The 17,025-nt window shown below is 49.9% G+C and overlaps 1 protein-coding gene across 1 annotated transcript in view; it reads right to left on the reverse strand.

The window, feature by feature from the left end:
- Positions 1–17,025, reverse strand: part of DSCAM (DS cell adhesion molecule) — a 759,677-nt gene that overhangs the window by 115,643 nt on the left and 627,009 nt on the right. Inside the window, exon 15 of the mRNA XM_086676008.1 lies at positions 11,565–11,732. Coding sequence (XP_086532134.1) covers positions 11,565–11,732 — 168 coding nt within the window. The remainder of the gene's footprint in view (positions 1–11,564; positions 11,733–17,025) is intronic.

Raw genomic sequence — 17,025 nt, forward strand, 5'->3', positions numbered from 1 at the left:
CCACACCCCCCAGAAGCACAGAGAAACGTGTTTGCAGCTTCAGGGAGCAAATCAATTTGGCGGAGTCACTGGGTCCTAAATTTACCCCGTGTTTACCCAGTCCCAGGAACAATGAACTTGGGGACCCGTCCTTCTGTCACCTCCTCACCACGCCTTTGACAACGTGATTAATAAACCCTAAGTCTGAGCAAGTTCACAGGTAAAACAGGAAGTTGAAAAACAGGATTTCTTTTATAAACCTCTGCGGTGGCTGTTGGAGCACCCTCTCCTTCCCTTGGAAGCTCGTGTTTAGTGACATGGTATTGGGGCCACGCAGGTTGTCCAGAGCTATTGGGGCAAAACAAAAAAATCAGGATTCGTCTGCCTTTGCGTCTCTTAGACAACTTTAGTTTTTCGCACTCTCTGATTAAAAAACTCTTGTTACCCAAAGTCTGTCGCCTTGGAAGGCAGGAGAAGCAAAGTTAAAGAGTCAAAGCGTGCAAGTCGCATCACCTTATTTTCAACGGTTGTAGAGATTCCGATTACGTTCCAGTTCCAGTCGGTCACCAGCATGAGCGACGTGCCGGCACTAAGCACACAGCGTAGAACTCAGAGGCGGAAAATATTTTTGTCCGCCGAGAGTTCACGTGTTATCAGAATGGCGAATGCACGCTCTGGGAGAAACACCACCGTACGGCAGACCAGATACTCAAGTGTCTTCTGAGAAGTGGAAGCAACTGGTAACCCAGGACTCAGAGGAAGAGACCCCCCTCGGGTGCAAACGTGCTGTCAGAATGACAATTCTGTGATCCCTGCTGAGCTGCACAAGGGCCACATCTACGGACTTGGAGATGCCCCTTTGCAGCAGGGGAAGGAGCACGTGGCAGATAAGAAAGCAGAAACAGTGAATGTGAACTGAAGGGTTCACAATCAATGGCAGGGCTAAGATAAAGGTGACATTAGGGGAGAGGGGAGGTCAAGGGAAACCTGTTTCCCTTGATTCAGGAGAAGCGTGAGCCATACTCGGATGGAGTTGCCAAGCTGGTGGGTGTTTTGGTCTTTCTGCCTGAGTTCAAATTCTGGCTGTTAACACTTAGTAGCTGTGTGGTGCTTTGCAGGTGACTTAATTCTCTGTCTGTTTCCCTCGTTATTTAATAGGACAATAAAATGCATGTCCTAGGATTGCTATGAAAATCATGGACTCTGTAAATACAAGCAATAATAGTTATTGCCATTGAGTGTTTTGCATAAGGGGAAGTAAAGGGGGAAATTCACACAATGAAAAGAAAAGGTACACTTGAAGGAACAACGTGTGAGCACAGACGCAAGGGCTCTGTCAGGAGCAGAGGTGGTAGGGGTCCCAGGGGGCATCGGAGCAACCACCTCCGGGTGGGAGGAGGGAAGAAAGAATGGGGATGCTTTCGGGGGACTTGCTGGGTGAGGGAAGCAGGCTCAAACCTGATTGCATTTTCCCAGCTAAATCATAAGAGGCAAGGTCAGGAAATCAGAATTGGAGCAGGAAGGAGGGCCGTGGGCTTTAGGAACACACAGGCTCGAGGAATGGCCGGTGGAAAAGCGTGCCCCATACAGCACAGAGGAGCAGGGACCCCCAGTTTGGCACATGAACATGACATGGGGAGAAGCTCACGTGTGGGCCTTCATGAGGCCACCGACAGGTGCAGACGGAGAGTGCAGGTGGGCTAGGGTGAGCAGTGCCCTGGGCAGGAAGAAGCTGGCACCCAGCTTCTACTGGAGGACGGAAAACAGGACCCTATGACTCCATACAGGGGGGAGAAGTGGGGGTAGGGAGCTGAATCCAGAGGCCAGGGCTGGTGGGACCAGGAGAGAGTAAGAATGCCAAGAGGGGAAGACGATTTTCCAGAAAAAATGGTTCATCGCGCTTTAGACATATGAACCGGGAGGGAATTGGAGATACTGGGTGTTCAACGAGCAGCTGGAAATGTTTACAAGGGCCGGGAGAGAGAGAGAGGGGAGGAGTTGAGTCTGCACTTGGCTCCCTTCCCCATGCCTCCTTCCGTCCTGCTCACGCCAGCCCTGAGATCTGCCCTGTGGGTCTCCTTTCTGTGCTTGGTCGGCCGCTGTCCCCACGGACGCTCTCAGCCTCACCTGACAGCCTGCTCCAGCCCCTCATCTATGGCTGGTGCCAGTTTCAATTTTTTTTTTTCAACTTTTTTTATTTATTTTTGGGACAGAGAGAGACAGAGCATGAACGGGGGAGGGGCAGAGAGAGAGGGAGACACAGAATCGGAAACAGGCTCCAGGCTCCGAGCCATCAGCCCAGAGCCCGACGCGGGGCTCAAACTCACGGACCGCGAGATTGTGACCTGGCTGAAGTCGGACACTTAACCGACTGCACCACGCAGGCGCTCCCTGGTGCCAGTTTCAAAGGGGACGTGGGCCGAGAGCAGCCTTCAAACCACTCAGTCATCATACTGACTTCCCTGTGTTCTGTGTCCTGTGTCTTGCCTCCTCCTGCACACTTCCATTCTGCACCCCCATCCCCCACGCACCCTCATGTCTCAGCTGCCACCAACATCTCAGTGGAACCCAACCACATCTGCCCTAGGCAGATCTGACCTTCTCCCACGGAGCTTTCTTTTCCCTCTGTCAGTGTTGCTTGCCTGCACCTGTGTGACACCCACAGTGCACCCCATCTCAGCATCAGGACCGTCACAGTCACTGTGGTGCTGGGCACACACGTAGACTGTTTTCCCCTAGGGGACTCTAAGCTGAACAGCCTCCCGATCCAGGTCCAGAGCAACCCACTTTGAAGGGGAAAGAAACGTGCAGACACTGAAACAAAGAGCACAGTTCTCTCTCCCCAGCAGGTCATGGGGACGGTTGGTTCACCATGGGTGCTGTGGCCTCTTGGATCCATCGATGATCCTCCAATGAAAGGAATGTGTTAGCACTGAAGGGGACTCCAGAGCAGGGACCAAGGGAGGGACTGGCCTCCAGCCACCTGCCATAATGGTTGTCATAGCTCTGCACCTAGATTCTGCTCACAGGGTCAGGCCTTGAATGCAGGAGCCTTCGACAGCAGCTCCAATGAAAACCCGTGGGACAGGTTTCTCCCACATTGATGATTCTGTGGTCATCAGGAAGCACGGGGTTCGAGCCTAAAAATCCTTCTTGGAAAAATTACTTTGAGGTCTGACAGCTATATACTGGTGCTGAATTATTTTAATTTAATTGTGCTACATCGAATTTCATGAGGATCCCATTTGAGAGGCACAGGAGGCAGTGTGGGGACAGCCCCGCATTCTGTGTCCTCTGGGAGTGTCTGGGCCGTGGCCTGTGGTGTCGTGGCACACAGTCTCAGGCTTCACATCCTTGACGACATGTAGTCAGGCTTAAAAACAAAGATGTGAGGACAGGTTTATAAAATGGCCTGGATTTTATCAGAAAACATGAAGCCAATGATGCAGTCATGAACTGGAGAGGATTTGTTTTTCCAGGCTGGTCCCTTACTCTCCGAAGGCCACCCCGCCCCAGTCCCTGTCTCTAGGACAGACCTGACCATGTTTAAGAACATGGCACCTTTTTATGTAGCCTAGTGGTTTGTTAGTAACTCATTTATTGGTTGGCCTATTCTCTGAAGGGAATGGTTTCTGACCTCCCCTCTCTTAAAAATAAAGTGATAGAAGGGTGCCTGGGTGGCTCAGTCGGTTAAGCGTGTGACTCAGCTCAGGTCATGATCTCACGCTCCGTGAGTTCCAGCCCCACGTCTGGCTCTGTGCTGACAGCTTGGAGCCTGGAGCCTGTTTCGGATTCTGTGTCTCCCTCTCTCTCTGCCCCTCCCCCTGCTCATGCTCTGTCTCTCTCTCTCTCTCTCTCTCTCTCTCAAAAAATAAACATTAAAAACAAACAAACAAAGTAATAGAAAAAAAAAGACAAGGGAGGAAAGAACAACCTAAACACACACACACAGCGCCATGCCCAATTAAACTAGGACGCATTTTTGCTTTTTTGAGCACTGAATTATCCACTCTAAGTTTCTAAAGCACTACAGGAAAAACCTTTATTGAAAAAATTAGTCTGATTTTGGAATTTGCATGCTTTCCTGAGCTGTAAATAGCCCCCGAGTCTTCATCTCATGGCAAACAGAGGATTTCTGTAAAGTTATAATCCAAGGCAGATTGAAATCCCAAATGCTGACAGTATTCAAGATCAACCACTGGGTCCTCATTTATTTAACTAACTTTGAAAATTGTGTTGACATCTGACATTTAAGAATTTATGTACATGCTCTTGAACTGAAGCTATCACTATATATAGAAAGCATAGTTTCTTCTTTTTCTAGCTTTTTCTTGCAAGCTGGGAGGTAAGAATTAAGAATGAATGTGATTTTTCAAAACAAACACTCTTTGTATTTCTATAGAAGCCCAAACTGTTCAATCTGCAAAACGATAGTAAGTGAAAATGATATTTCAGTTCCTCATGTTTTTCCTAGGCAAGGCAGCCTTTACTAATTCTGTCTGGCTCAAGACACAATGATGACGGACCCTTCCTAACTTCCAGACACGCAGACCTCTGCTCTTGATTTCCTCTTACGGGCACCAGGGCTGGCCTCTCATCCCTGCCTCCTGACACAGCCCCTCTCCCTCATCCTGCTAACCTGACCCCTTGTGGCTCTCAATGGACAGTCTCCATCGACAGTCCTCTCTCTCACTTCCCATCAGCAGATACCAAAACTCCAGCTATGGCACACCCCTCTACCCTCGGAATATTCTCTCCTCCACAAAGCCATCTCCTGGCTTTATTCAGACTCTTGGAACCAAATCAATCATTTAACGTGGCTGAACCATCCCAGTGGGAATCTGTTCCAAGTTTCCACCTCTGGTTCCCTTATTGGGGAATTTACTGAGGGCTTACTCTGCACAGGTCCAAAAGTAGGCAAGGACTAGGTATAAAAATGGGTTTAAGAAATGTCCAAGTCGGGGGGCATCTGAGTGGCTCAGTGTATTGAGTGTCTGATTCTTGATCTCAGCTTAGGTCATGATCTCAAGGGCCTGAGTTCAAGCCCCACACTGGGCTCCATGCTGGGCATGGAACCTACTTAAGAAAAATAAAAAAATAAGGAAAAAAAAATGTCCGAGGGGCAACTGCACAATTCTATCACACATTCACTTCTGATGGAGGTATTGGGCATGAGAGCAATGTTCTTTGCTGGGAGAAGGAGACAAAGACAGTGTTTAATAAAAATCAAATTAAACAAAGAACAGTTGACCCCTACATGGGAAAAAATGGAATTCATTTAATAACTATTTATCAAGTGAATAGTTTATTAATTTAACTTTTTAACTTAAGACGTATTATGTGCCAAACAGTATTCTAGGTGGCTGGGATGCAGCAATGAACCAAACAGGCAACGGTTCCTGACCTTGTGGGAGGGACTAAAAATAGCTCATAAACAAAATAAATTGGTAGATTATATGCTATGTGGATGGCGAGTGATGCTATTTTTAAAAAATGAGAATGTTGAGGGAGGGAGGGGACCTGGTATGCTTGAGCAGGCAGTGGGTTAGACCAAACACCTGAGGAGGTGTGGGAGGAGGGGGAAGAACATGCCAAACCATTCTAGAACATTCTAGGTTAGCCAGGGAGTGACTATAGGGCATGGATGAGGGACAGCGAGGCAGCCAGTGATTTGTTTGGTTTAATTCTCAAAGTCTTTCAGTGGAAGCTGAAGAAAAATGACAGCCATGGGGGCAGATTGCTAAAGGCTCAGCGGCAGGGCTTCCCTGTGGGCAGTCTTCCCTGTGGGCAGACGCTGTGCACTTGACCGTCTTCTGGAAGAACACGGTTGATGCCACACTGGGTCCTAGTGTGCACTGACCTTCATGCATACTGTTACACGTGGATGCCTTTTATTCCTTAAGCCCTCATCATATCCTCTCCCTCTCAGCCCCCAGCTCAGCACAAAGAGGACACTCTTCCTCTGGATCACATCTTGCTTCTCTGGACTGTGATCAAGGCTGACGCCCAGGGCTGTTAACTTAGCACCAGATCCAATGGAAACCCAACGACTCCATGTGGTGACCCTTCCGTCATCCTGACCTTCTCTCCTCTGGTGCGTCTGGAAAAAATTCAGTGGTTTCTCCGCGAGCTCCTGCATATCTGAACTTCTGCATTCTATGGGCAGTTTCATAACGAAGACGGTGAAGGGATCAGCCACCCAACCTCGGGCACCGGCGCTGGTGACACATAGCGTTCGGAGCACAGCTGCTAATGGGGAAGCTGGTCTTGGGTGAGGGTCAGCTGTGGACGTGACGCGACGATCGGTGTTGAAGGAACTTGGTAAGACGGTGCGCCTCCGGTCCATTAGATCTGATCCCATTAACTCTTGCCTGTGTCCCTACTTCCTCTCTCTCCTTCTGCTCTCTGAGGGCCTAGAGGCTGCTGAGGGAAGTCAGGAAGACAGCTCTAGACAGTGAGACCCCTGATGCATGTCAAGCATATACCAGGGTGTCTGACAAACGCATCTGTGAGCCCTCACATGAAAACACACTTGGGACTGTGGCATTGGAACCGTGCTATTTTCTAATGTTGGGTAAGGACACTGTGTAGGTGGCAGTGACACCTTCTGCACTAAGCTTTGTGACGGAAGATACAGCAGGAGTCCAGAACCCACATTCCCACCACGGCCTAAATTAGGGATCTGTAAACTTTTAAAACAATTTTATTTATTAATACTTTTGAGAGAGAGAGAGAGCGCACAAGTGGGGGAAGGACAGAGAGAGAGGGAGACACAGAATTGGAAGCAGACTCCAGGCTCCAAGATGTCAGCACGGAGCCCGATGCAGAGCTTGAACTCACGAACCGTGAGATCATGATCTGAGCTGAAGTTAGGCACTTAGCCAACTGAGCCCCCAGGTGCCCCTGGGATCTATAAACTTTTTACGTAAGGGGACAAGTAGTAAATATTTAGGCTTTGCAGGCCACAGGAAGTCTCTGTGACATGTTCTTCTTTTTAAGATGAAAAACCTATTCTTAGCTTGAGGGTTGTAAGTGGGATTTGGCTCATGGGCTGTAATTTGCTGAACCGTTACATGAAAGAAGGGTGGGGCGATGATGAACTCAGGGGAGCATATGGTCAGCCTCAAGGTAACCTCTGTACCCTTGGCCCCAGCTGATTCTTGACCAGCAGGCACTCAAGAGGAACCGTTACTACATTTTGATCGGAGTTTTCCAGATTTTAAAAACTGACACCTAAATTCAAAGATTGGCACGCTAATAGGCAGACCCAAGCCGAACACACACTCGGGCCTGCTGTGCTGTGGGCTGCAGTCTGTGACCGGGAACAAGGCCCAGCCCATCAGGACAGGGTCAGGAATCTCAGGCTGCTGGCTCTGGTGATTCCCGTGTCTTAGCTGGTGCTCGGGCACGTGTGGCTTCCTCTTCCTCCACCTTCCAGCCCTTCCCTTTTGCCTTTCTCTACTTTTCTTCTTTTATTTTTTTTAATCTTTACTTATTTTTGAGAGAGAGAGAGAGAGAGAGAGAGAGAGAGCGCGCGAGTGCGAGAGGAACAGAGACAGAAGGAGACGTAGACTCCGAAGCAGGTTCCAGGCTCTGAGCGTCAGCCCAGAGCCTGATGCGGGGCTTGAACTCACAAACCGTGAGATCATGACCTGAGTGACGACGCTTGACCGACTGAGCCACCCAGGTACCCCTCTCCTTTTCTCTCCTCATGAGGCCCTTCAAAGCTTCAGTGCAAATATATCCTCATCGCACACACAGGGGGTTCACCGTTATACCCACTCTAACACAATCCTGTGAGGCATTTTCATGAATATTCCTCCCACATCAGAATTCCATGAAAGGTATGGAATTCCATGAAAGGCTGGCCTTGTGCCAGCCACACATGAAGAATGAGACCTGAGCAGCGTGTAGCCCCTGATGATGAGGGGGGGTCACGGCATCATCCGGGACACTGAGCTCCATGGAGAAATGATGATATGCCTCAAAGGCAATTGCCAGAAGGATTCCTACTTGTGCTGGGGAGGAGCCCTAATGTCATCCAGGGAGACGGGAACTTGGTTGCCCTTCCAGACAGAGGACTCAGCACACATGCAGAGAATGGCAGGTGGGGGGCAGGAAAGGGCCAGAGGAAGCCGAGTGTAGCTTCCAAGTACAGGGGTTGTGGGGAGACCGGACCTAACTAACCACCTCCCCGACTGATGTCCCCACCCAGGTGGGTACTGACCGATGTCCCCCGGTACCTCAGACCTGGGCAATGCCTCACCATAAAAATGAGTGGCTCTACAGATTCCGGAAGTTTCCATCTGAGGATTCTTACTGCCTGAGAGGTGGCCTCTTTTTTTTTGAGGGGAAAGTGGCCACTAAAGATGGTCATCTGGAGATGACAGTATCTCCTAGAAGATGAGCCTTTGGGTATCCCTGCTGGGAAGCAGCAGCAACCTGCGGCCACCGCAGGCAATTCTGACGAGGGCATCTTTGGTCAGGGCGGTTGCCTTTCTTCCTACGTGAGTTCGCGTGTGAGAAAACCCGCTTTGTTTCTTCCTTTATTTTTTAAATGTTTTTTTAATCTATTTTTTTTTTAATTTTTTTTTTCAACGTTTATTTATTTTGGGGACAGAGAGAGACAGAGCATGAACGGGGAAGGGGCAGAGAGAGAGGGAGACACAGAACGGGAAGCAGGCTCCAGGCTCTGAGCCATCAGCCCAGAGCCTGACGCAGGGCTCGAACTCACAGACCGCGAGATCGTGACCTGGCCGAAGTCGGACGCTTAACCGACTGCGCCACCCAGGCGCCCCTTAATCTATTTTTGAGAGAGAGAGCATGCAGACAGGGGTGGGGCAGAGAGAGAGGGGGACAGAGGATCCGAAGCAGCTCTGTGCGGACGGCAGCGAGCCTGACGTGGAGCTCCGGCTCGCGAAGCGCGAGATCGTGACCTGCGCGGAAGTTGGACGCTCAACCGACGGAACCACCCGGGCTCCCTTGAGAAAATCTGCTTTTTAAAATTCCAGCCACAAAACCTACGCACGCAGACAGAGCCAAATTCTGTTTTGAAGCTTCACTCTGTTTTACCTGCTCCTCTCCTTGCATCTTCCCTTTGCTCATCTGAATACTAAACGAGCAAGGCTGGCGGGAAGGAGCGGCCGACAGCAGCCAGCGGGCAGGTAAAATCCAAGAGGCCGCCCTGGAAGCCAAGGAGGTGGCTTCTGCAGCTGAGCGTCTGCAGAGATGCTGGGAATCTGCACCGCAGGCCGGCGACCGGAGCGGCTGTTCGCCTGACCGCCCAGCCCGGAGGGACGCGCTGCCATGGCAACGGCCAGATGCAGCAGAGGCCACGCAGAGCCAGAGAAAAGCAGCAGGATTCATAACGGCGATCAGGAAGGCAGCCCCAAAATGCACCAGGGGAAAATACAGGTTTCTTGAGACGGCTGTCAAGACGGGGCAGCGTTAGGAAGGAAGAAGAAGTTTGCACAGCGCGTCAAAGATTACATTTTGGGGACAGTGTGTCTTCCCTAAATATACAATGTGATGACATTCCAGGAAGTTAGTGGGTTGTTGAAATATTTAAATAAAATTCTATTTCTGCAGGAGCGTGTTGATGCACATTTCTCACTTGTTTGAGACCTACAGAGTGCTTTCACAGCCTGCCTTTTCCCCCCCAATGACCTACACGGTTGGGGTCAGGAGGAGAAAGCCATCATTACATCTGTTTTGCAGATGAGCAATCACACCAAGTTTCTAAGTAATAGAAATGGCTCAGTCCCGGACACTCAAGCATAAAGCTATCCTATTGCCTGCCCTTAAAAACGGTTTTCAAGAACTGATGTGTTCCTGGGTTGAGAAAAAGTGCTCATCTCTAGTTCGGGAAGAGCTGTCCATTCCAACCCAGTATTGACAGAAGACCGTATTGACGTAATCAGAAGAATACATGTTTGCATTTTTTTTTTTTTTTTTTGAGCCAGCAACCTTACTTCCTGGAATTTCACCTAAAAAAATAGCCTTAAATGTCAAAAGATATACCAGAAAGGATGTTCATCACAGTGGTGTTTGTAGTAATAAGAAATGGAAAATTTCTTATTACTAATAATAAGATCTATCTTATTATCTAATAAGATCTATATAAGATCTAATAAGATACGATTTGTTAAGTAGATGGTGGAAGGTATCATTAGGAATCGCAGACGAGTACTTAAGGGTATACAAGAGTGATGTCCTTCCGGAAGGCCGTTAATGAGGGCCAAAGAGAAGTGCGTGGAAGGAAGAAAGTCAAGAACAGCCCTAATTCCCCCGGTGAAAGCTGGAACAGGTCTCCCGTGGACTCTCACTCATCTGGGGATGATCCTCTTAACCCTGGTGATGAAGAAGGGATCTGAGACTACCTTTCCAACTTTATGGCAGTGGTGGGTAGTAGCTGATTATCTCCGATTTCAGGCAGAGAAAGAAAAGCTAGGTTTGGGGCTGGACACTCTTCCTCCCAAGAGATGAGCCCGGCCTTGATTCCTTAGTTTTCTTTCCCTCTCTCCTGCCAAGGGGTGGGTTGACAGTCAGCTTTCTCAGTCCTCTACAAACTGGTTAATTCACCCCCCGGTAGCCATGCATGTGGGGGAGCGTGCACACGTGTGTGTGTGTGTGTGTGTGTGTGAGATGACTGATTTACGAGGTGGTGTCGCCATGTTCACTAGTAGCTCTAGGTGGTGGGATTATGGAAGCGGTTTTACCTTCTACAAAATGCTGATCTCTAGCCTCTTAATTTCCTTTTTTAAAGTTTTTTTTTGACATTTATTTATTATTAAGAGACAGAGAGAGACAGGGCATGAGTATGGGAGGGGCAGAGAGAGGGGGAGACACAGGATCGGAGGCAGGCTCCAGGCTCTGAGCTGGCAGCACAGAGCCCGACGTGGGGCTCGAACCCGCGAATCTCGAGACGATGACCTGAGCCGAAGTCAGCCGCTGAACCGCCTGAGCCACCCAAGAGCCCCTCGCCTCTTAATTTTCAACACTGACTATGAAATTCTTTGTAATAGGAAAAAGAACAGTAAAGTGTGCTATAGAAATATTGACATTTCTAGCCAACGAAATATCTCCTACCACTGTCCCCCCAACTCCTCACGCACAGAGTTTTCTTGCCATTTTCTACTGAAGCGATCCTCTCACACCTGGGCTGCGTAGGGCCTTGGGCAAGACATACACTCAAGGCTCTCCTGTCAGCCTGGACTCCACGCATCCAAACCAAGGAAGTGTAAAAATGGCAGCTTTTACAATTGTACAAGTCAACTGTAAACAATCGTAAAAGTGGTCGTGCAGCTCTTTAAATATCACCAGATTGTTAGTCTTCTAGGTTTGCCTTTTTTAATTCTTGGATATGAGAACCCTGAACGAAGTCTTACTTGAAGAGCAGTGCCTTCAAAGCAGGAGGCAAGGTACTGCCCGCGTCTCTAACAGGGCCTGGCGCCACGGAGGGAACCCTTCAAAGGCCAGACACAGGCAAAGGCCTGATTCCTTGTTAGCTGCCTGAGCCCTGAGGGCCGGCTGGGGGGGCCGGCTGGTAGGGCTCTGGGGTGTGGGCCTCGCCCGGTCACACGCACCTGCCTCGTCCGCGGTGATGGAGAGCTCGTTGCTGGGCTCGCTCTTGCCAATCCGGTTCTTGGCATACATGCGGATGCTGTAGGTGGAGGAAGGGTGGATATCAATGATGGTGGCCGAGTTCAGCTGAGGGGAAACATCTTTGGTTCTCTGAGCAGAATCCCAGGAGTCTTTTGGGTTTTGTTTTTCAAAAAAGAAGAGATAGAGACGTGAGTTTTTTTCCTCTGCCTTTGACAGTCCACAAGTAGGAATTAAACACACACACACACACACACACACACACACACACACACACACACACACACAGAAAGGAAGGAGGAAGGGAAGAAAGAAAAGTTAACAACTCTAAGTGAATTCTCAAAGCAATGCTCCCAGTGTGTTCCAGCGGGCTGGCCACCAGAGGGGGACATCATACTCTCGTTACCCACGCTGACGGGGACAAGGGCCGTGGGTGGCTGAGTCCGGGAGGACCTCTGAGGCAACCCCACCCGTGTACCGGTGGATATGAAGGAGGACAGTACACGCGGTAAAAGCACATGTCAGTGAGGCGGTAAACAGCTGTAGCAAGGCACTCATTGTACAGAACAGCAAAGGGGATTACGGTTCAGGCACTGCCTCCCGCCCCCCGCCCCCCAAATCCCTGGTTCTAAAAGGCATTTGAAGAGCAGAAAGACCTCTAGCCATATCAGATCCTTCCTTCTCCAGAAGCAGAGGGGTGAATGTGAAATACCTCCATAAACACGAATCTCAGTCTCCAGCGTCAACGTTTACTTTCAAAGAATTTATTGTAGGGATTCTTTTTCAACCACAGTAATATTAACAAGAACCCCTGCCCCATGTGAAGAGGGAGCATTGGAGAGGTGACAGTTTGTACCTGCTGATATTTAGGCTTCAACCAATAAGGAGCAAACAATTCTTATTTCAGAAAACATTTCGGCGGTTGTTAAGGGCAGGGGGTGAGGGATCAAGAGATGGGATCAGTTGTGGGAGAAAAAAGACAGAAGGTGGAAGACAGAGATGACGCTTATGTACTCCCACAGCCCCCGGGGTCCCCTAGGGTGACGTTCGCTTGCAGGAACCTCACTGAGATTCTGCATTCCCTGCTGGATTCTGAGCTCCATGACAGCAGAGACCATGCTCGCCGTGTTCAATGCCGTGTCCCCAGTGCTTGCACAGTGCCTGATGCACAGCAGACAAGCCATGATTAAATGCATATTTAACAGATAGATACATAAATGGCACACACACAGACCTCCGAGCCCTGGGTTCGTTTCCCCCTTCCACGTTAATGATGAGCACGGACGTTTAGAGGGCTGGTCTGCCTAAAGGTAGCCGTGAATGTTAAGAGGTCTTCTGGACCTTGTACCAAAATAGGTTTCTTCAAGGTGGCCTTGGAATGCTGTATCTTATCAGAGAACACAGCACAATGAATATCCATTGCACCTAAAAGGAAAACTGTCACTTGAGTCAAGAAGACTGAAGATAGAAGAACTCGGACGTAGAAGAAGCTGGTTCAAAAATTCCAATGGTGGAAGGGAAGAGTGGGTTTCAACAGACGAGCCCGAAGTGAGGGGATTAAGTGCCAGTGGCCTGACACGTAGACACGAGCCTTGTCCTGCAAGGAGAAAGCCAAGCCTTCTGGAGAAGACGTCTGGAACAAGACAGGAACGCCCAGGCACTAGAAGGTGCAGAGAAAGTAGCTAACCAGCCCTGGGAGGAAGCAGATACTTGTGGTGGTTGATGGCTCTGCCCAGGGCCATGTGGAGGTTTCTGGAATTGCCAGGACGTGTCTGGGAGGTGGCCGAGAGCCCGAAGAGGCATAGTGACACCCACTGACCACCTCCTCCTCCTGCCAATCAATTCATGAGTAGTCCGTGGGGTCGTGGCCAAGGCCGGGGGTCATGGGCTGGAAGCAGAAGGTGTTTTTAGCTTCTTTCTTGTAGTTCTTACTCTTTCACAGAAAAAAGGATGATGTCAACGATCATGATTATTAGAATAAGGCTCAAAACAACACAGGGTGGGTTTTGAGCTGAAGGTCAAGAAGATGAGAAAGAATGTTTTATCCCGGAAGATTTGAAAGTAACCGAGTGGAGAAGGAGAAGAAAGCATAGTTCAATCTGCCAGACACCCTCTGGCAAATGATACAGCATCAAAGGAGGAATGAAAACAAGGGGGTGACTACCCAGGAGAAAAGAGTCGGGACAGGGCTTGGAAATGCGGCTTCTGATCTCAGACGCCGACGTGCGGACAGGCAGGACGTGGATTATTAGCAGACTGTGCTGGAGAATGTAACCCTGGGCGTTACAAACAACCACAGAGCGATCCTGGCACTTGGGAGGATGGAAATGCACACTGAAATGCAAATACAACCAGGAAGGGTTACCACGGACAAAATACAGAAACTTAGGGGTACGTCACAAACAGAAATGCAGGCTGGGGAATCTGAGAGGCCTGGGATGCAGGCATGAATGGAGAGTACTGACTGGTTAAGGGCACGGACGGGAAGAGGCAAGGAATGAAATTGTCAGGGGAATTTATCACGGGTCTCCCTGCCCAGTGGAGGAAGGGGACGGTGCTGTCCGGATGCAGAGAACGAACGCAGTGTAAGGAGGGTTTATAAGTCACGCTGGAAGATCGTTCACGAGGGACCATTTACCAAGGTGTGGGCTGGGCTACAGGAGCTTGCAGAGGTTGCTCACACTCCCAGCATCTAGCAAGAGTGTGGAGCTACTCCCTCTGCGTTGGGAGGGCCAAGGGATGGGACAGCGTGGTCAGAGTCCAGACAGGGCTGGAACCTCAGAAGAGGAGCCCAATAGAAGCTGCATACACAGAACGCAGCGGCTGCCAGGATCCTTGTCTGATCATTCTCTGTGCCTGGCACTGGGTGAAGCCAAGGGGAGGTCAGAGGGAAGAAAGTCTGTGTTGTAGTCTTGGAGGTCAGCCTCCCCGAGAAGGGCAGACGATGGGTTTGTGCGGCGGGTCAAGGCGGCAGCCAGAGAACAACCAGCGGCATAGGGAACTCGTGTTTGTGGAGTAGGACCTGGTCACCCAGCACTGTGCGGGGCAATTTACAAATGTGAGTCCTGCAGTCCCCGAATGTGTGGGCACAGTGGAAACACCCTGGAGCTTTCTGACAATGGCACTTTCAGACCTACTGACTCAGAATCACCGGGTAATGGTGCCCAGGAACCTGTACTTTTAAAAAGCCTCTCTCTGGGGCGCCTGGGTGGTTAATTCTGTTAAGCATCTGACTCCGGCTCAGGTCACAGTCTTGTGGACTGTGAGTTCGAGCCCCCTGTCGGGCTCTGTGCTGACAGCTCAGAGCCCAGAGCCTGCTTCGGATTCTGTGTCTCTTTCTCTCTCTGCCCCTCCCCTGCTTGCGCTCTGACTCTCTCTCTCTCTCAAAAATAAACATTAAGAAAAATTAAAATAAATGAAAATAAAAAGCCTCTCTCTGGGTCATTCTGATGCATGGCTAGAGTTTGGAGTCATTTATTTGGCTGAATTATTACAACATCCTGGTGAGGTAAGGATTTTTATTTTCATCGCGAAGGTCCAGAAACTCAGGCCATTGACACGGCCGCTCTGAGGTGGGGCTGGGCTTTGACCTCACCTGTGTTACCTTGAAGCTCCAGGTCATTTTCCTGTAGCATATCACCTCCACATATTCTCTGCAGAACACCTAATGAGATTGGGTTTCAATTTTCCAGACACGTGCTGAACATCTCTTATGTTCAGATGCAGGCTTTCTGACAAGTGTGTGACTTGGCTGACTGACGAGGAGTTTGGCCAAGTGCAAGAGAGGGGACTCTGGCCAAGAATAAATGTAGTGCCTATGGATATGTAGAACAAGGGTCCAGAGGGCTGTGCACGATGGTTTAGACGGGGCATGTCAGAAGCGTTCTTGGAAAAAGTGTGCAGGGTTCCCTGACCTGCCCCAGAGAGATGGAGAAGTTCACAGTCATATTCCTGCCTCTGAAACTCCAAGCAATCCCTGTGGGAAAGGACTGAGGGAGCCCACAGGGACCAGGGTGCTTGTACGGGATTAGGGATGCTCGCTGGGGTGCCCCACTTGGGGGTCCAACGCCCTAAGTCAGGGGTCAGCAGATCACCAAGGACAAACCTAAGAAGGGTGAACTTGATCTAAAGAAGTGTTCGTTGTTAGAGGCCAAAGACCAGGAGGCATGACGGTGACCAGAAGGGCTTTTCTGCAGACAAAATGACACTAAATGCTTAAAAATTTAGAGGCAGCTCAGAGAAGGACCAGTTCCACTGCACTAGTTAATAGAAGGGAGACGTAGCACATAGGGAAAGCCTCTTTTGCTCTGTCTGCTCCATGGAGGAGAATGTTCTTGGGGTGAGAGGGAGAAGGGAGGCTGGAGAAAGAAGAAAGTTCTGGAAGACGGCACCTACCTGCATAAGAGAGTTTGTGCTTCCTGGGGGCTGGGTGGTTACATTCTGGGACAAGAGAGCATGCCAGGGCACTGGGGCCCGCTGGGCAATCTGTGGGGCACGGTGGAGGAGGAGATGGGTGCCAGAAGAGGGGATGTGGGCACGAGGCAGGCTACCTTCCAAAGAGGGGAGGGAAGTGAGCTGATGAGCTGGTAGCACACACAGAGCCAGATGCTGCAAGTGTTTGGCGAGGGGCTTCTTTGTGTCCATCCGGAGGAGAAGCAACGGTCATTAGGAGCCAAGTAACGTGGAAGACAAAGCAGCCAGTGGAACTGGTTGAACTACATGAAGAGAACTCGATGACACTGGCATGGCCAGACTGAGATGGTCGGGAGGGTGTCGCAGGAGACACCAGTAAGGGGACTTGGGATATTTTGTTTTTCCTGCTAAACAGAAAACCAAGAGAGTCATCTGCCTTCAAATCCTGGAAGGGATAGCATTTGACCAAAGGTTTCAGGGGTGGGAAGAGGGCCACCGGACTCAGGAAGGTCTGTGTTGGTGCAAGAAATGTGAGAATTCTGACAGTCGTGGCTGGGCCAAGGCAGAATGGTGCTTCCTTGGGGCTAGTGAGTTCCCACTGCTGGGACTGTCCAAGCACAGATGGAATGACGGCTTGCAGGAACCCGCTCTGTTAAGAACACAAAGTACAGCCATACGTAAATTAACAAAGAGTAGAGGAAAGTGCCTTTTGGGTGTGATTTCAGTGCTTAAAACAGAGAATGAGAATCAACACGCTAACAAATGTTTACTACAAGTCTCATTTGTATGATGCTCGCTGTGGGGGATGCAGGCTTGTAGCACAGGGCTGCAGGGGGATTGCAGGGGTCCCCCAGGGGGTCAAGAGAGCCCTCAGAGGGACAACTTCCCAGCAGGGGAGACGGATCTTAAATATCTTCCCAGTAGAGGATCCAGGTACTAAGAAGCAGTCAGAAGCCGACCAAATGTTCCAAGGCGTTTAGGATGCTCTATGAGTAGACAAAGGAGCACACTACAAAATGGGTGGTCAGGGAA

This window comes from Puma concolor, chromosome C2, assembly GCF_028749965.1.
Source record: "Puma concolor isolate L17-30 chromosome C2, mPumCon1.1.hap2, whole genome shotgun sequence".
Classification (NCBI taxonomy): Eukaryota; Metazoa; Chordata; class Mammalia; order Carnivora; family Felidae; genus Puma; species Puma concolor.